The sequence below is a fragment of the Carassius carassius genome, chromosome 10 (genome assembly GCF_963082965.1).
Source record: "Carassius carassius chromosome 10, fCarCar2.1, whole genome shotgun sequence".
NCBI lineage: Eukaryota > Metazoa > Chordata > Actinopteri > Cypriniformes > Cyprinidae > Carassius > Carassius carassius.
In genome coordinates, this window is record NC_081764.1 from 18884458 (window position 1) to 18905927 (window position 21470).

Below are 21470 nucleotides of genomic sequence, written 5' to 3' on the forward strand. Positions count from 1 at the left end.
TCAAACTACTGTATATTAATACAAACTGCATTGCCTCATACCATATCTCTTATAAATAACATATATACCGATATACCACCCAGCCTACCTAGTCACATCAAAAAAGCTATATACGTAGCTCTGTAGACTGTGAAAAAAGCAAGATATTGGGTTCATGATTGAGAGAACAGGAGCAGAAGGCTAAACTAAGAGTGGGTAACACTTTGTTTTATGTCCAAATATGCTACCAGGTATATTTTTGCGTGTGGATGAAGTGCTTTAAATCAGTGTGTGGGGGAAAAAAAAGTAAAAAAAAAAGTTCAGGGACAACTGTGGCATTGAACAGTGTTTCAAATGTTCAAGTGTGAATCGATGGGGACACATCTTTCATTTTTCAGGCAGGAGGAGAGTGAGGGGAAGAGGCAACTCCAGGGTCAAAGCACAATTCATGACCATAGTTAATCGGCTAGAGAGACAGCAGAGCTCACAAAGATTTGGTAAGAGCTCTTTTTTACCTCTCTATCCCGGTCTCATTTTGTTTCTCTTTCTCTCACTGGTACTATTAAGTTAGATATAAATCAATGTTCTTTGAAGTAAAGGAGGACATGGCCATTTCCCAAAGGAAAGGAGAAGAAAAGAAGAGAGGAGAGGAAGACTCTCAACAAACAGGTCGACAACTGCTCCATACAGACCTGCATGTGTGTGCATGACTGAGTTTAATGTCCACCTTCACTGCTGACACACATGTAAAGAAATAGGAATGTATACATAGTCATATATCAACATGCACAGGAAAAAAGAGATGGAAGAGCAGCTTAGCCAACACATAAAAACAAGAGTACAACCAATATGCATCTAACTCACTCAAGGCAATTTGGAACAATTTTACATTTTGGTGAATTGCATTTACTTAGTCATCTAGCAGACACTTATCCAAAGCGACTAACAAGGACAATGGAAGCAATCAAAATCAACAAGAGAGCAATGATATGCAAGTACTATAACAAGTTTCAGTTAGCTTAACACAATACACATAGCAAGGTTTTTTTAATACTATATAATAAACAAAAAGGATTGGTACTTGCCTTGAAATCTGTTACATTTTAATAATAAATCAACCCTGAAAAGTGGCCCAAAGTTAAAGACACATTCAAATACAAAATACTGCACTAGGCCACCAAGATCAGTTCAGAAGGAAATTACAGACACACAATCTCTATGCACACTTGAATAGCCATTGTTTTCACAGTCACTGCATTAAAATCATCAAAATCAATTCAGAAGCACCAGGAAACAGCAGGGCATTGATGGGACATAGAATTTTGATTGGTAAAAAATAGTCCTCCATTCAGTCATGCAGGGAAAGAGTGGTTTTCAGTGATACTTGTACAGTTTGTTCCCTGTAGCCCCTCTTACCGTGATGGCAAACTAAACATTCCTCTTACCTCACTGCATTGTCAGCATAAGAACAGCACTACTCGCTGACTCTTTAACAAAGAGGTGCATAAAGGGGAAAACTTTTCCATTAGTTTTTAGCAGATACATACAAGTTTTTCTTTGCTTTTAATCAATAAACCCAGTCTCAAAGTCTTTCTTTGAGGTCCTCGGATAAACTCAAGAACTCTAGTTCTCATTTTAATGCCCAATGAATTCCTGGAAAGAATACATTTCTTAATGAAGATTTCTTATGAGTACATTTTGGTTAAATATTGTCTGTACTGAAACCCATTGTCTTGTACCGAAACCCATTGCCAATATGGCACCGGTACCTTTATGAAATCAGCATCCTCAAAAAGCTGGTCAGCAGAAGGAAGCATGAAGTGCTCCAAAATTTCTTGGTAAACGGGTGCAGTGACTTTGGTTTCAAAAAATACAATGGACCAACACCAGCAGATGACATTGCTCCCCAAATCATCACAGAATGTGAAAACTTAACACTGGACTTCAAGCAACTTGGGCTATGAGCTTCTCCACTCTTCCTCCAGACTCTAGGACCTTGGTTTCCAAATACAAAACTTGCTCTCATCTGAAAAGAGGACTTTGGACCACTGGGCAAGAGTCCAGTTCTTCTTCTCCTTAGCCCCAGATAAGATGCCTCTGACCTTGTCTGTGGTTCAGCAAATCCCTTGACACGTCTGTGTGTGGTGGCTTTTGATGCCTTGACCCCAGCATCAGTCTATTCCTTGTGAAGTTCACTCATATTTTTGAATCAAATTTGCTTGACAATCCTCATAAAACTGCGGTTCTCTCGGTTGGTTGCGCATCTATTTCTTCCACACTTTTTCCTTCCACTCAACTTTCTGTTAACATGCTTGGATACAACACTCTGTGAACAGCCAGCTTCTTTGGCATTGAATGTTTGTGGCTTACGCTCCTTGTGAAGGGTGTCAGTGATTGTCTTATGGACAACTGTCAGATCAGTGCTTTTGACAACACTAGTTTCTATCTTCTTTTTATTCAGTCACAGCAATAGTTTGAATGCCTTTGTCCATTAGGGATTTCCTGAAGTGTCATTAGCTCTATTACTTCTGTGATGCATAAGTGGAGTTTCTGCACGAGGGCGTGCAAATAAAACACACATTAAATGTGTATAAAGCATAACATTTTGGGGTATAAATAGGAAAAATACTTCTCTGAAAATAAATTGTAAAAATCACATTTTAAAACGCAAATCACAAAAAAAACAAACCAATCAGAAAACTGTGGTTTAAAAACCAAGCTATATATTGACCTGTGTGCTGTCTTGTTGCATCCCTGCCAAGAATAAAGACTACTTTGGAGTTATTAGTACTGTAACTGTTATTTAGTGTTATTTAGTATTAAATTATCTTTGTTATGTTGGGTGGCTTAGGATTTATTGTGAAATTGTTAGGTAAATTTGTTGTGTTTTTCTGTATAATTTAAACTTTTCACATATTATTCATTTTAAAGACATTTTTTTTTTCAATTAAAAAGCCATTCTTTAATGTCATCATATTTGCAGCTCTTTTTTTAAGTATTGTTTCAGGCAACAGCACCATTTAAAAGTATCGATTTGGCACCTGTATCGTAAAAAAACTAAACGAGACCCAACACCACACTCACATGCAGAAGACTCTCCTCTGTAATAGCACTTGAATAAACTTGAGGCAACTGTTGTCTGTAGCACATAAACAGGGAAGGAGATGGTCCAATATCAGAGTAAACACTCCAAGTCCTGCGGCTATTTGGACAGTGATTCTTCTCCCCACCACGGCTGCTCCTCTACTAGGACTCTCCTCAGATAAACAAAGACGTCATGTTTCTCCAGTCAGTAGTGAGAGTTGCCACATTCTTTCTGAAGATATGCTCCAAACCTCTTGAAAGAGCTGAAACAAGCAGAGGCCACTTAAGGGGATGGCTTCAAATCGATGCATTCCTTAATGCACTGAACACATGTGGACTGCCTGTGATGTTTTTAGCTTCAAACTATCTGTGTAAATGAAAGCAAAATGTAAAAAAAATGGGGGAAAACTATATAAAACAATCAATAAAAATTTTCTGACAATTTTGTGGCTCTAAAAATAAATAAAATTAAACAAAATTTTACATTTAAAATGTAAATATTTCTAATGGTATTACTGGCATATTAATAACAAATTCTTTTTCTTATTCTTATATTATTGTTTTTGTTAATGTTGTTTGTTAATTGATTTATGATTGTTATTAGGGCTGTAGCTATCGAATATTTTAGTAATCTAGTATTCTACAAAAAATTCCATCAATTAATCGAGTAATCAGATAAAATGTGTTTTTGCTTAATTAAAGTGCAATATTAATTATGCGAGAGAAAATAAGACTCCTGGGTCTCTTAAAATTAAAAACTAAGTTTCCTTTTTAAAAAAAAAAAAATATTTTTATTTTCTAAATGCATAGAATGCAATGCATAAATCAAAAATAAACATTTAATTATTACCCATTGTTTCTCTGTCTGTACTTGTACTGTGAACAATGACAATAAAGTTGACAGATGAATTAAGTGCATTTAAGTGTCATTCTGTTGGGGTTTAAAATAAAGCATTTTCTGAGATGCACATTAAACACATAAAACATTAATTTAATTTATCTTTTAATTATTGAAAATTAACTTAACTTTTTGGTAAACAAAGGGGATTTACTATAAAAAATAAAACATGGAAGATGTTGTGTGATTAAACCTGATTAAATAATGTTTGATTTTTTTAGTAGTAGTAGCTATGTACATTCTGCTGAACAATAGTCTTTAACCAGACTTTTATTTTGACAGGCTGGCGTACCTTTACAGTTCTGTGTATGTGATGTGACGCTAGTTTTACTCAAATCAAATGGTCAGGGCCCGTATTCATAAAGATTCTAAAAATCCTCTCAGAAAACTCTTAATTTAGCTTAAAAACTTTTACGTAGGAGTCTTAGCTTAAGAGTGATTCGGGACCGATCTGAGAGCAACTCTGAGTAAGGAAAAGACAAAAACTTTCATCTCAGTGAAGAGGCGGGTTGACCATGTTGCTTTGTATGACACAATCTTTTGAAGACTGTGATTGGTAGGTTGTCCAAGAAGGAAAAAAGAGTGATTTTAATTATAGGATCTATTCTAATTCTCACTTTGAATTTACATACGTACTTTTTCCTATTTGACCGTTCTCTCGCACACACACACACACACACACACACATTATATGTGTGTATATAAATCCTTTTTTTATTTACCATGCTTTTAATTTCCTATAAGGTATTTGATTGTCTTAGAATGATAAAAATTGTTCCACTCTTTCCAATTACAGTGAATGCTGTCCTATTTAAGTGGCAGTTTGAATATTGGTTTTAATGTATCAAACATGGAATCAAAACCAAGAAGGGCGAGAAAGCCAAACTGGACAGAGGAACAGTGTTTACTGTTAGCCCAGTTAGTGGATGAACACAAGGCCATTCTTAAAAGAAAATTCGGGCCGGGTGTCACAGCAAGGGACAAGAAGCAGACATGGGAGCATATAGCACAAACTATTAATGGTTCATTCCCCCTGCTTGTGCGCACCTATAAGCCTGCTATATTCATAAATGCAGTTTTTTGAGCCTGCAAGGTGGTAATGTCCAGTGGAAACGAAATGAACTGCGACACAATAAGATGTTCTGAAAGTGCTGTAATTGTTTGTGTGATCACTCTGCTTACAGAAGGTTGTGACAAACCCAAAACATCACTATTGCATTGTTGCATTTTCCCAGTTGCCAAATATCGTAATGTAGTGATTACTTTAATTTCTGGCGCTATGGCATTTCTGCGCTGTGTCGGAGATGTTAGCACGTCTCTAATAAGATCAGTCACAAACATGATCCCTGCAAGATCTAATCTATAGCGTTTTATTAACTCACTGTCATCCATTGTCTGCAACACATTTCTTCTGCCTCTTCATCTTTCTGCCATATTCTCCTCTGCTAAAGAAACTCTTAAGCCTCTTAAAAGTCCTCGTCTGTGCTCCTAACAAGTTTGACCTTAAGACCTCTTTTAAGGGTTGGGATGCTTTCTGAATTACTTTTTTCTTTACTAGGATTTTTTATTTAATTTTAAGAGTAAACGCCCACATTTCTAAGAATTTTCTTAGCATTTTGTCACTAGGAGCTACTTTTTGCATTAAGATTCTTTATGAATACGGGCCCAGATGCTTATGAAGTGACTCTCAGTGCAGTTCTGGAGATGTTGTTCATGTGTTCACGTCATTATTTAGTGAGACAGCAGAAGCTGAAATCACCGCGAGCATCACGCGTGCTTCAGTGTGTGTGATAAAGGAAGTCGCACTTCTGCTCCATTCATTCATTCAACAGAGACACGCAGAACATCAAGGATTCATATTTAAATAGACTGTTCCGGCTTAATATTTACAGATATTAGGTCCATATCGTGATTTGATGAAAGTGCAATGACCTATTTTTGATTAATTCATTACAAATTTGTCAAATTCTGTGCCATTCCGCGTTAAACTGTGAATTCCGTTTTTATGACTGGATTCTGCGATACCGTCCGCGTTTTCTGCATCGCGGAAATCATAGGGCCCTAGTCTTGGTATGCCAGCTCTATCTTGCAATGGACACACGCCACGACGATCTCTTTACGTTTGCCTGCGCCCTCAAATCAAAACACTGCTGACTCCTTGCAGTATGCCATTTCGGACGCAGTGCTTGTGTCTCCGCTTTGTGGGTGACGTAAACGCGTTGTGTCACATTAAAAAAATCACTGCGAAAGAACCTGACGTGAGATTTAAAATAAATTAAAAGAGGCTTCGAGGCAGAGGAATTTGCCTCGATCATTTTTTGTAATCGAGTTACTCAAGTTACTCGAGGAATCGTTTCAGCCCTAGTTGTTATTATTAATATTAATAACAATCACAAATTAATTTTGAAATGATATTAATAATATTTAATGTATTCATATTTTTGCTTCCTTACTATACTTTTAGCTATTAATATAAGTGCACTCTCAATAGCTTTCAAATATTTTACCATGTTTACATTTATTCTTGACAATCTACACAATGAACGATTCACCGATGCAATGTTACAGTAGAATAGAATGTAGAATGTGCCATTCTAAATGATCTACAAATTGGATACAGGATTACAAAAAAGTGGGTAGGCAACATAGTTTTAAAACCATAATAAAATTAAACTTTTAACAACCAATATATTATATTCACTTCATTTGCCCAACTGTCTCAATTATTGATGGCACCCATGACAGGCCTGGTCAGAGTGGGCACATAGGAAATAAAGGTCAAGTGTAAGTGTAAGAGGAAAGGCAAGTTGAGGGCATAAGCATAAGAACACTCTTAAGGTCAAAGGCCAGGCAGTCAATTAAAGACAAGTCAAAAGTCAGGCCTCCTTCTTGCATGCACAAGTCTGAGTCTTTGGGATACAATGGGTTGGATAAAGTCTGGAGTTCTGATGAATAGAATAAGGAAGAATTTCCTCATCAGTAAGGCTGCACCAAATTTTAATATAGATTAGCTTGGTCTGTACGGTTTGCATGAAGAAACTCTGTTAGTGATCTCACTTCACAATAGCAAAAATGCATTTCACACAGAACATATTTAACAAAAAGTGTATACTGCACTCATTTAAAAACTTGCCTTATTTTGTGTCATGTTAGTGTCCTAACATGACACAAAATAAGGCAAGTTTTTAAATGATTGACTCATTTTCCTCAATAGTTATACTGAAACTTATTCTCAAACCCACACACATAGCCACGAAAGCTCTTTCTTGACAACATGTCAACAAACATCATGGAGAAAGAGGTGACCCTCCCATTGTGCTTATATCATTGCTGAATTCAAGCAGTTGCATAGCTGCCTTTGGCAGTCTGGACACCCCTGAGGACTGATCACTATAGGACACATTCGGCAAACTGGAAACATTTGTTGCGTATTAGTTGAAGGCACAACAAAACAGGCAACAAGCAATATCATTTACATGTTACTAGGGTGTTATAGATGATTGCTTGTTTGTCCATGTTTATAGTGGTCAATTTTCTGATGAAGTAAACTTGCTTGGTAGCTCACCTGGTACAGCACTGCATTTGTAATGAGTCCAGTAAAACAAAAATCCAGTAAACGCTAGTACAGTTGCTTTAGTAAATGCACTTTTATTCCGTGTTTGGTCTTATTAACACTATAACACCAAGTAGTATATTATTTTTTAAATGCAATAGAGCATTTACCTTTCAGCGGCACTCAACAGACTAATTTCTGAATTGCCGCAGTAAGTACAATAACCAATGCAACAAATGTTGACAGATCCTTATGTCAAATAAAATTCAATCCATTTTTAGCGCCACTCATTGGACATTTCACCAATGTAATATCATACTGCAGAAATTTAATCTAATAAGCCTAGGTTTTAAAGTCACTACTACATTAGATCCCCTCTTTGGTGCAAGTCTACAGATTTTTTTTGCCCACTTTATTGTTAACCAGGCAAAAATCATTAACAAACAAGTCACATCTTCTCAACATGCCACATAATTTGCCATGCCACAAGATGGCGGCTCAGCGTCTTACCAGATTTCGGAAATTAGTGTTAATCTACCTGGTTATTTCATTCGTGTTCGCACGATTCAGCTATGCGAACTACAGCTATACTAAACAGTCACTTTTGGACATCAACAAACGGTGTTCCAACATAGTTTTAGATCATCCTTTCGACCTCAGCGAACTCCCGCCAGAGCTACTGAGATCACCGCGGACAAGCGGATCACCCGTACCGACCGAAAGTTCTCGGCGTCGGCGTCGAGACCATAAACAAAGACGGGGAAAGTGTAGAGGGCTGCGTGCTAAGCTAAGGTTAAACCCACATCGACCAGCTCTGCCCAGCATCTTCCTTGCCAATGTACGGTCTCTGATGAACAAGATGGATGAACTAAAGATCTGGACCCTCACACAGAAATGGCTTATGGACTGTAATGTTATGTTTTTCACTGAAACATGGCTCTGCAACGATGTCCCAAACAGCGTGGTGCATATGGATGGACGCTCTTTCTTCAGGGCTGACAGAGAAGCAGAGCAGCTCCACAAACTCTCAGATCAACATTGACAATTACACCAACTCTGTCCTGGAGCACATCAACAGATGTGTGAGCAGAGTGATCACACACAAAAAAATAAAAATTTTCCCCAATCAGAAGCCCTGGATGAACAGAGAGGTTCGCCTCCTGCTCAAAGCAAGAGATGCAGCCTTCAGGTCTGGAGACCGGGAGGCTTACAGCTCAGCCAGAGCCAACCTGAGGAAGGGTATCTGCCAGGCAAATCTCAAACATAAACAGAGGATTGAAGAACACTTCAATTCTTCAGACCCCCGGCATATGTGGCAAGGCATACAATCTATCACAGATTACAAATCACCTAACTCTGTGCCCCCCTCCAGCTCTGTCTCCCTCCCAGACGAGCTCAATCACTTTTATGCTTGTTTTGATCAAAATAATAAGGAGATCTCACTCAAAGCTGAGCATCAACCCAGTGAACTGCCTCTCACACTCTCCACATCAGATGTTTACTCCACTCTGTGTAAAGTGAATGGACGGAAAGCAGCTGGCCCTGATGGAATACCTGGTCGTGTGCTTAAAGCCTGTGCGGAGCAGCTGGCTGAGGTCTTCAAGGACATTTTCAATCTGTCCCTGGCCCAAACAACTGTCCCCACTTGCTTCAAAACCTCCACCATCGTGCCTGTACCGAAGCACTCCACTGCCTCGGCCCCTAACGACTTCCGTCCTGTTGCACTCACCCCCATCATTGCCAAGTGCTTTGAGAAACTGGTTGCATCCCACTTAAAATCCTGTCTCCCTGCTACATTAGACCCATTCCAATTTGCCTATCGCAACAATTGGTCAACAGAGGACGCCATCTCAACGGCTCTTCACTCTGCCCTCACCTACCTGGACAGTCAGAACACACATGTGAGAATGCTGTTCATAGACTTCAGTTCTGCATTTAATACAGTAATCCCCTCCAAGATGATCTCCAAGCTCAGCCATCTTGGAATCAGCACACACATCTGCAACTGGATTCTAGATTTTCTGACTAACAGACCTCAGTCTGTTAAGTTAGATAACCTCTCCTCCTCCATCATCACCCTGAACACTGGAGTGCCACAAGGCTGCGTACTTAGCCCTCTCCTGTACTCCCTATTCACCCATGACTGTGTTCCTGTTTATGGCTCCAATACCATAATCAAATTTGCAGATGACATCACGGTGGTCGGTCTGATCAAGGATGACGATGAGTCAGCCTACAAGGATGAGGTGCAGCACCTGGCTGTGTGGTGTGCCACCAACAACCTGGAACTAAACACCCAGAAGACTAAGGAGATCATTGTGGACTTCAGGCGGACTAGGAATCATGCACACACACCCATCTACATCAACAGGGCTGTAGTTGAGCGTGTGTCGAGTTTCAAGTTCCTTGGCAGCCACATCTCAGATGACCTAACCTGGTCCCTAAACACCTCCACCCTGGTCAAAAAGGAACAGCAGCGCCTTTACTTCTTACGGAGCCTTAAGAAAGTTCACCTCAGTCCCAGGATCCTTGCTGAATTCTACCGCTGTACCATTGTGAGCATACTCACAAACTGCATCTCAGTATGGTACAGCAATTGCTCTGCATCTGACCACAAAGCACTCCAGCGGGTGGTGAAAACTGCTCAATGGATCACCGGCACCCAGTTAACTTCCATTGAGAACATTTATCAGAAGCGCTGTCTGAGCAGGGCAAGAAACATCATCAAGGATGCCTCTCATCCTAACCATGGACTTTTCACCCTCCTTCCATCCGGCAGGCGTTACAGGAGCCTACGCTCTCGAACTAGTAGGCTCAGGAAGAGCTTCTTCCCCGAGGCTGTGACACTTCTGAACTCCACACCACCAATCTAACCTGCACCTGCTCTTTTTACTGCACTGGTCACAGTACTTTACATACATTATTTGCACTATACATATTTTGCACAGACTGCACATGGTTAAAGCTACGACACTATAAACTGTCGAAAGTTGTTACTGTACAAGCACAGTAATCTATTTCTACAAAAAATATCATTGCACTACTGTTTTTTTTGCATATAATACATTGTTCAACAATACTTTTGCACACTCATCCAACTGTATTTATTACCACTGTTCTCACGTTCCTGCTATTCATAATGTATATATAATCCTTCATTGCTCTGTTCATAATGTACTACATACAATCCCTACATTGCATTCATATTTATATTCTGTATATACTCTGATCAATATTGTATATAGCAACTCCACTGTACATTCTATATATCATAGCTTTACTTTTATGTATATAAAACACTATATTCTTTCACTTCTGGTTAGATGCTAACTGCATTTCATTAGCTCTGTACTTGTACTTTGCAAAATGACAATAAAGTTGAATCTAATCTAATCTAATCTAATAATTTGAGATGTCATCCATATCCATAGCAAGTCCGGCATTGAAGGTTAACACTCAGGGTTTGGTCAAATCTCTAACCCTAAAATGCTTCCCTTATGAAGAATTTACTTCTCATCACCTGACATGCAGAGAAAATCAAGCTCAGTAATGGTGAATGTGTGTTGGACATCGAATGGAAAAATCTGCAATGAAACATCTGTTTGCCTGAGGTAAATTATGCACGCAAAGTTGTGGCCATAATAAACTTCATTATGTTAATCTATTACACACATCTGCAAAATATGTCTTTTACAATCTTTTAAGAATGTTCTTTTTTATATATATATATATAATAAGACAGATCATATAATGTTAATTTTTTATTAATACAGCAGTTTGACAAAACAGATATTCACAATTCTGCAATATAAAATCATTAATAAAAAAAAACCTGCATATACTGTATGATGACAGTCATTTTTTTTTAAATTAAGAGTAAAATACTCTTAAAATAATTACCCTCAATCTTCACCCAGTAAATCATTAATAACTGGAACAGCCATGTTGGGCGAATATTGTTATGGTCAATGGGGGGCCTCTGAGTCAAAAATTTAATTCACATTTACTTGTAGAGCCCTTTTGACGATACTTACAAACTTTCAAAGCAGCTTTACAAAAAAAAGCCGCTTATCAGGTGTCACAAATGGTAACTTAAACTAAGAACAAAAAAAAGTCAAGATCTCAAGAAAACAGCTCGTTATGCCAAAATCACAACAAAAGTCATTTGGAATATCAAGAAGAAAAAAAAATCTCTAAAGGCTTCCACGGAATTCCATCGAACTACCAAATAATCAAAGAAATGGCATTTAAATGGGATTGTAGATGTTTTCCCATGTCATGTAACATGCAAACTTATACTTGTTCTTCACACAGTCGGTATAAAAGAAGTTAACAGAAGCTATGATTCTTCCTCTCTTTTCAATGAATTCACGGCATGCTCCCTGGACCCCTCCAAATCTTGTGGCCTGTGTTTTTCATTTTCTTTTCTTTTTCCGGCACAATATGAAACACAATGGAAAATGCAGGGTCACCAGCTGTTCTACATTAGGTCCCTGGCTGAGGTCGTCTACTCACTCACTTACTGGCATAACGGTTGTGTTGGAGCGGAAAGCGATAGAGAAAAAGAGTATCAGACTGACTCAGAGAGATTGCGAGCTGCGGTGTAGATTGCAGTAACCTGTAATTAAGCCAGTGGCGGGTTGCTGTTGCTATGTAAACATCCCTACACCTCTCCCTCGTGCCAACACAAGAGCAGTGAAGGAGTCTGGTTACTAACACTTAAATCACACAGCAACATCTGGTTTAGGAAGGAGATCTCTCTCTCTCTCTCTCTCTCTCTCTCGCTCACTCTCCTTCCAGTTAGGAGCAGCATGTAGAGTGAGGTGGTTTGGATCTCTCTGCCTCCTCAGCATCGCGACTCGGATTGCAGCGGTTGCGCAATACAATTTGGCAGGGCTCATACACACACACACACACGTAGTCAGTAACACAAACCATAAAACAGCACACAGATAATTTGTCCTCAAACATTTGGAGAGGCACTATTATAGTCGGTCTGATTCTGTGCCTGGTTCATAAGAGAGGAAAATCAGACAAGTCATTTTAAACGAAATTATGAAAATAAAATGTTGTTTTCAGCACTAATTCTATTTGTGTCTTTGTAACATGACAGGACGGAAGGAGAGAGAAATGACAAACTGTCACTCATTCTTGTGAGCTGTGGGAGGATCAAAATGATGGAGCGGTGAGGAGAAAGCGAGCTGTTTCACCCACTTACACGAGCAGACGCGTGTTTCTGCAGCCGCCCCACAGGCCACACGCTCGGCCCTCGGGGTAACCAGCATCCTGCAAGAGCTGTTTTTGGCAAGTGCTGCTAATTGATTTCTGCTCCATTCTCCACTATACCAGTGAAACCTGAGGGCTTCCAACAGCCCTGCCATCCCATAATAACAGACTATACTAAGAATCTACAGCTTGGCAAAATGAGAGACCAAAAAAAAAAGACAACTCTGACGTACTTAGTGCTTAGAAAGGAATGTCTGACAAATGAAGGGACAGACAGCCTATTTGAAAACACATATGAGACAGCTCATCCAGAAAATGAAATTTCTAGCGTCATAAATTTAATATTTAAAATCTGAAAACTTTTACTTTGATGGGACACTAGAGATATTTAACAGATTGTTCAGGTTTCTCTTTTCTATACAGTTAAAGTGAATGGGTAACAGGCTGTGAAACTCCCCCAAAAAATAAAATAAAATAAATAAATAAAAGTAATTTAAAAAAAATCTAAAACCTTGTGGGGTACACCTCTATTTTCAGTTTTTTTTTCCTTTTTTCTTCTTCAAATACAAAAGAATATTAGAGCCTTTAACTGTTGTTTAGGAACACACTCGTTCACAAGTCATAATTTTATGTAACAGTAGCGGCTCGGAGCATGTGACAGTGTGAACCCTATTGGTTGGCCAGCTTTATTTGCAGAATAGACATTAGAACCCCTCGCCATTAATTAAAACATTTAAATAAATAATGTTAGACACATTAATAGGTGTTCATTTAAATTAAAATAAGTACCGCAGCAAATTTTTGAACATTCACCTTGTTGTGAACAGGCCTTTAGTTTGAAGAATGAAGTGAGATAAAGGAAGGAAACCATGTATTACACTTTTTTCACTTCTTGGTTTGTTCATTATGGCCTATTATGAAGCAATTACAGATTTAAAAATTGTACACTGTGAAACACTATTCCTTGTCTTAGCTTGCTATATCAGTCACATTACATAAGTGAGATCCATCCTGGGACACACTGAGAGCGATCTTCTTCCTGTTCTGTCATATAGGTTACACATTTCTCAGCTGTCACACGACATACAGCATTCAAGAAGAGTCTCGAAAGACATGGAGATGTTCATATATCACACCTCTGTCATCTCTATAATCAGACGACTAGAGCTGAACAACACAGGTTATGACTGGCAGTGATCTGAAGTCCATGCGGAAAAGGGCTCAGGGCTGCAGACACTTTGATGCTGCAGATTAGATAATGTCCTAGATTTTAGAAAACAAGAGACGGAGTCTCTGAGGGAGGCTGCTATGCTCAAAAACAAAACGAAAAAGATTGAGTACAAGAAAAAGATTGAGCATGCCAGGATCTGGCACTAAGAAAGACTGTCTAGACTCCGATTTATCAAAATCAACATCACCCATAAGACAAAGGTTTGGGACAGCTTCATCAACAATACTACAAAATAAAATCAACTTTAAAAGAAGAGCCTCAATAAATGCGCTCCGGGTAAATATGCCAAAATGTCTAAGACTCTAAGGAAGCAAATATATAGTGCAAAGCAACAATGCTTGCTCAAGGGAGCTAAAGGAAGAGGCAGGTGAGATTGTTTTCAGGCCAAACTTCACTAAACTCAAGGAACGTATTGACACCATTGTCCCCCTGCTTAACCATCACATAAATTAACACATAAATCACATATAAACATAAATTCTTGAGTTCCTTGGACTGATATGGTTTAAGAGTTGAATTATCACCAAAGAGTTGAAAGAGCACCAAAACACAGATATTACTCCTAGCCCAGCACTTTTGCATCCTTTTTCTCATATTAAAAAATCCTTCTATCTTATTGTTTAGCATGCTGTAATTTAGGGCTGCAACTAACGATTATTTTGATAATCGATTAATCTGTCGATTATTTTTACGATTAATCGATTAATCGGTTTATGTACTTATATTTTAGTTTTTTCCATTTTTTTCCCCAAGTAAATTATTAATAAATGGTCTTTATCCTTCAGCATAGATTTTTAAGAGATTTTAACCATTTTGCACTGTCATATCCTAATCAAAAATATACCTGGAGTTGTTTTATTGTGTTAGTAATCCTTTGTCGAACTCTTCTGCAATCAGAACACTGACCCATACTCTAGCAAATTTCACAAGGAGATTTAAAATAATGTTTTCACCATGGCAGTCCTTAGAGCTCCTAAAGTAGTTTAACATCCCGAACGAAGCTTATTAAGGAATCTTTCAGAACATATTTTCACGAAGAATAAGGATAAAACAGAATAAAATTGCCGTGCATTGTATTTTATTATTTACTGGGAAACAGCTTTATAGCTTTTGCTGTGAAATTGTAAACAATCCTTCGAATAAAGTGCCAGTGGCATGAAACCTGAATGGAACTCACAATTTAAAGTAAAATCCATCAGAAGGTTGTCCAGAAGAAAAAATTGGACAGTCACACACAAAAAACCTGCTGTGTGAAAAAGAGCAGTGAATACTTAGAAAAAAAGTGCATTTCAAATATCTTTAAACATTTACCTCTCTCATTCAGTCATAATTAGGCTGCATGACTGAATTTTGAACTGGTAAACGACAAACTGATCACAGAACATGTTTGTAAAGCTTTAAATGTTAACTGTTAAAAAGCAATGTTATCAGCTTTTACGATTAAACATTTGCAAACAACATTGTACTGGAGAATCTGCACAAATAAAAGTCTTAGGGGCCGTTCACATATCGTGCCTAAAAACGCGTGGAAAACGCTAGGTGCACCGCTTTCTCCTCCTTTCCAAAGCGTTTGGACAGAAGCGCCCCTGAGGCGTCTGCCTTTGCTAAGCAACCATGACGTGCTCTCTCCTTGAAGACGCGGAAATTTCAGCAAAGGATAAATGGATTTGCAGCTCAAAAAAATTGCTTGCAGTAGCTCTGCTACTAAATTTATTTCAAAATGGAAATCCATATACAACTATGATCAGCTGTTCCTTTCATCTTGACTGAGCTTTTAACGTTGTTACGGGAAAGGATGAAGCTGATTGGTTAGTTCTTGTCACATGACCCGCGATGCGCTTGCAGCATTCTGAAAAGTTGAGATGTTTTTAACTCGATGCGGTGCGGTGTTGGAAATAACCAACTTGAGCGCGCAAAAGACGCGATATGTGAACGTCCCCTTAAACAGTTCAGTAGTGCAGAGTTTACAGGTTAATCTTCTTTTTTGAAGGCTCAAAGTAAAGTACTCCCACATCACGCTAAATGCTGCAGAGACGCTGTTCGGGAAGCACGTGACATAAAACGAGGCCAGCTATTGGCTATTCGCTACTTCTCCTGCTGTACTGGCTGAGTAAAACCTCCGGTGGCTCATTACTGCCACACTTTGGTCACCGCAGATTTGAAATATGCACGAAATGAGCCGCTTATGGCAAATAAAAGTTATTTAGCAACGAATCGATGACTAAATTAGTTGACAACTATTTTAATAATCGATTTTTATCGATTAAATCGATTCGTTGTTTCAGCTCTACTGTAATTCTCACCTCTGACAGTTGTGACTTTTATAATCTTTTATCTGTTAATTATCTTGCTGGTTAACGTCAAATTCTGACAGCCACACATTTCGTGAATTTATTAGGGTTGTGCATTTAAAACCTCAATTTAGTGTAATTATTCATTAAAAAACTGTTTCAAAAGATTGAATCATGCCCCTGCCACGAGAGTGGAATGTCTTTTCACGGTTAGATTTATAAATAGTGAGTCAAATGTTCCAAAAGATCTCTATTTCAAATGAGCAACTGCAATCGCACATGTCTTGGACTTGGCAAATTTCACAATATGACTGATTTTACTGTTGATAAAATGAACGTAGCCTTCATGAAGATTATAGACTTGAATAAAACTAAAACTTCAAAAAAAAAAAATGACCCTAAATATTGTAATTGTATAGGCTGTTAACTGTGATATATTTGATGAATTAATAATTGATATGCATACTAATTATTAATTATTTTGATTCAAGTCATAATAATTAGTTAATTAAATTGATTCAAAGTGTTTTGAATGACAAGCCTAATCATTCATATCTGATTAATTTGATTATATTTTATTGAGTGATTCTATTCCAATATCTACACCGAATGTGATTTGGTTTTTATCTCCAGAAGAAAAGCATTGAGTTTGAGTGACAGAGAGATCACAAAACCGCTGAGAATGACCAGTGGGATCTGTTACCAACAAAAAGATGTTTGACAGAACAAGTGAGAGCAAAATCATAGAGTGGTGTGAAATATGTGCGCTCTTAAATCATAACTCTCTATCCCAGACTTCATGACTGTCATCATTTGCCTGTTCCTTATGTTTGTCTTGCTGCCTTATTGTTTTCTTTCCCTTTTTCTCATGGGATGCATGTCACGGTTGGTAAACCGTGATCTCTGGGTTTTGCACAAGTCTGTGTGTTACGCGTTAGTTTGTGGGCATCTCCGTTAATTGTCATCAGCAACAGCTGTCACTCATTACTCATCCCTATATATTGGCTTGTCTAGCGTCTTGTGTTCGTGAGAGCGTTGTTTCATGTTTATGACCTATGCTTTGCTTTCTTGTGTGTTTCTGCGTTGGATGTCCGTCTCTCCCCGGAACCCCGTCCACTCTACGCAACCCACCACCAAGCAACACCACTTACCTTCGGCTCGCTTCCCCGCAGTTCCTGTGTCACCCTCTCCTGCTGCCAACTCACATCCGCCTTCCGGATTCGTCACTCATCACCACCATCCTGGACTGTGCACTCCTCCCAGCGTTGTTTGTATCTCAAATACTGTCTGTATCATTGTCTTCATTAAATATCATTTATCTCGCACTTGCTTCCTCCCACTCCTTCACCCAGTCGTTACAGAACGCTCTCACCAAACATGGAAGCAGCGAGCACCACTTCACTGTCTGAATTCATTCACCACAGCGTCAACCGCATGGATCAGCAGCAGGAGAGCATCGTGAACACCGGACGCGCGATCCAAGCGCTGGTGACACAGGTGTCCGAGCTCACCCAGCAGATTCATCAACTCTCCTCTCCCACTGCGCCCACCGCACCGCCTGTGCCGCCCGTCCCCTGGGAGACCTCCCATGACCACTTCCGGCCAGAGCCGCGACTTCCGGTGCCAGAGAGTTACTCCGGTGAGCCAAACTTTTGCAAGACTTTTCTTAACAAATGTTCCATGCATTTTGCATTGCAGCCCCGCATCTTCGCGACAGAGGAGTCCAAGGTTGCGTTTGCTCTTACCCTACTCTCTGGCAGGGCCGCCTTATGGGGGACGGCGGTGTGGGAGAATCAACATCCGTGTTGCGCCTCGTTCCACTCCCTCTCCGAAGAGATGAAACGGGTCTTCGATCGAGCCGCGGCCGGCAGGGAGGCCGCTCACCAGCTCTCGGACATGAAACGAGGAAAATCATCAGTGGCGGACTATTCCATTCAGTTCCGCACCCTGGCGGCCGCGTGCCAGTGGAACGAGGCGGCGCAGTGGGATCGATTCCTGCATGGCTGGCCGACCGTGTTCAGAAGGAGATCTACCTCCTCGAGCTGCCCCCAACGCTCAACGGCCTAATCGACCTGGCCCATCGGGTGGACGCTCAGATTAACCGCCTGGGTAAACAAGTCAGTCCTACACGCCATTACGTCTCTCCGGAAAGGGGCCGCTTGAGTCGAGAGAACATGGTCGGTCCCGTCTACGATCACGAACCCATGCAGGTGGGTAGAGCGGCGGAGGTCCCAAGGACTATGCTTATATTGCGGTGGCTCGGAGCATTCCATCCATTCCTGGCCGGTAAAAAGAGCAAGCCCAGTAGTAAGTTTGAGGCTTCTATCGGGTGGGATCTCCGCCGGGAAGTCCTCAACCACATCATCGACTCTCCTTCCGGTGTAACTGCGGTGGGAGAACCACACTCACGACTGTTCACGCCCTTCTGGACTCTGGGGCCGAAGGTAATTTCATTTACTCTCTCCTTGCACGTCAACTGAACCTTCCAGTCCTTCCTGTGTCTCATCCCATCCATGCTCCAGAGATTACTCGAGAATGGGCTTTTTGTCAAGGCGGAGAAATGCGTATTCCATGCACAGTCTGTCCCCTTCCTAGGGTATATATCGTCTCGTCCGAGGGAATACGTATGGATCATGACAAAGTTAAGGCTGTGATAGATTGGCCATCTCCAGATTCCCGTAAGGCCCTACAGCGGTTTCTGGGGTTCGCCAATTTTTATTGACGTTTCATTCGTAATTTAAGCCAACTAGTCTCACCTCTGACGGCCTTGACCTCCCCCAGTACTCCGTTCAGGTGGTCGGATGCAGCTGAGACTTCATTTACCAACCTCAAGAGCCGCTTCGTTTCGGCTCCCATCCTTGTAGCCCCTGATCCCACACGGCAGTTCGTGGTGGAGGTCGACGCAATCAGAGGTGGGGGTAGGAGCAGTTGAACGCAATTATGACATTGGTAACAGAGAATTGTTGGCCGTCAAATTAGCATTAGAGGAGTGGCGTCACTGGTTGGAAGGGTCAGGGGTACCTTTCATTGTTTGGACCGATCACAAGAATTGAGTACATTAGAACTGCCAAAAGACTCAATTCCAGGCAGGCTCGGTGGACACTTTTTTTGGTCGTTTTGATTTTACTCTGTCGTACCGCACGGGTTCCAAGAATGTCAAACCCGATTCTTTGTCACGTCTTTTTGATCCCTCCGCCCGCCCATTGACTCCCGAGTGTATTTTACCTGAGAAAATAGTCGTCTCAGCACTCATATGGGAGGTCGAATCGAAGGTCAAGACGGCCTTAGAAGGGGTAACGCCTCCGTCCGGTTGCCCACCGAATCGTTTATTTGTGCCAGAAGAGTTATGGTCCGAAGTTATTCAGTGGGGTCACTGCTCTAACGTTGCTTGTCATCCAGGGATAAGCCGACCCAAGGGGTTAGTTAAACAACGATTCTGGTGGCCACTTATGGCTCGTGACGTCCACGATTTTGTTTTGGCTTGCTCAGTTTGCACCAGTGGTAAGTCGTCTTTGGTAAGTCAGTCGTTACAATGCAACTATCGGTCAGGCTGTTGTGCCAGAGGGGAACAAATCATCACTATTCGAGTACGGCTTATCGAGAAAACGCCCTACGAAGAACATGCCCCGTTTTCTGTGACTACATCCAGTCAAATATTGTGTCAACTGTATCATTGAAATTACTGAGGAAAATCTTTAGCAATGTTTTTTGTCAATAAAAATGAAGATGAATTGACAAAAGCACATCATGATGGCAACTGAGATGACTTTCAACTGAAAAAATATGCTAGTAATTAACTAAATCACATACTATACATGTAAGATTAATCAGATACACTAGCATAATTTTTTTTTTTAGAAATTCATACTTTTAATACTGTATTTTATACTGTATAATACTGTATATATATTTATATATAAAAAATGCTGTTCTTTTGAACTTTCTATTAATCAACATTTTTTAATTGTGATGATTTTAAAAAAAAATGTATAATAATAATTGAGCACCAAAATCAGCATATTAAAATGATTTCTTAAGGATCGTGTGACATTGAAGACTAAAAGACCTCTGAAAAATTCATCTTTGCCAAGACAAGAATAAATTACATTTTAAAATATATTAAAAAAAACTAGATTTTTTAAATTGCACAAATATTTCACATCTTCACAGTATTTTTAATGAAATAAATGCAGCCTTGCTGAGCTTAGGAGTCTTCTTTCAAAAACATTAAAAAAAACATAACGACCCTAAAATTTTTGACCTGTAGTGTACGTATAAATACTGTATACATACAACATAAACTTAAAATTAGAACTTGCATTAATACAAAATGATACAAATGTACAAGTGACATTGAAACTAGATTACATCTTATAATTGCTAAAACATATCTAACTCCCAGAAAAAAAAAGAAGAGCTAAAACATAAAGAACTAATAAACATTATAATAATATACTATACTGTACTTATAATATAATTTCAGAAGCTAAGGTAATCCAGGATAGTTTTCACATGTAGCTTTTGTTAAATATTGATATATGTTAAAATGAATATATAAAGTGTTTGAATATTTGGTGTAATTTTGCATTTATTTGCCAAATGAGATGTTTCCTTTCCAAAATTTAGATGGCATTTTTTGAGTAAAGCTGACAAAAATTACAAGGACATTTTCTTTAAAAGACAAAAACCAAAAACTGTAAAAATGAACACTGTGATAACAAAATTTTGCAGTTTTCTTTTTTTTTTTTACCAAGGTTTGTTCTTGCTACAGTAGCATCATTATGCACGCTTCCACTGGGCATAGTGAGCACTGGTATTAACTTCATCATGAGACAAGACATAAAAACACCCCTTAAAAATTCTCAGTCTTTCCTCCATCTTCATAAGGCAAACGCAACAGAAGATATAGACAGCTCACTCACTCTTGACCCATTATTCCAAAATCCCAGGAAATAGATGATGAGTTACAAGGATAACAGCGCTTACCTGCCGAGGCTAAGCTGCTGAGGGTCAAAAACAGGATGGAAGAGGGGTGTATGAGTGCCGTTTGCCACATGGCTGGAAGAAAACGCTTTCCTGAAGCCAGACGTGGCAGAAAAAGTAGCAGCAGGGTGTCTTCTTGAACGGTCCCCACTAGCTCTGTAGAACGAGAGAAAGATGTCAGTCAGTGACCAAGCAGCAGGGAATTAGGGTCTTAATGTCACATCC

The 21470-nt window shown here is 39.5% G+C and overlaps 1 protein-coding gene across 2 annotated transcripts in view; it reads right to left on the reverse strand.

Moving 5' to 3' along the window:
• The window catches only part of LOC132151922 (transforming growth factor beta receptor type 3-like), a 120144-nt gene that overhangs the window by 89992 nt on the left and 8682 nt on the right, over positions 1-21470 (reverse strand). For both annotated transcript variants that reach the window (XM_059560474.1, XM_059560473.1), the window contains exon 2: positions 21249-21401. In XM_059560474.1, coding sequence (XP_059416457.1) covers positions 21249-21318 — 70 coding nt within the window. In that variant the 5' untranslated portion in view covers positions 21319-21401. The remainder of the gene's footprint in view (positions 1-21248; positions 21402-21470) is intronic.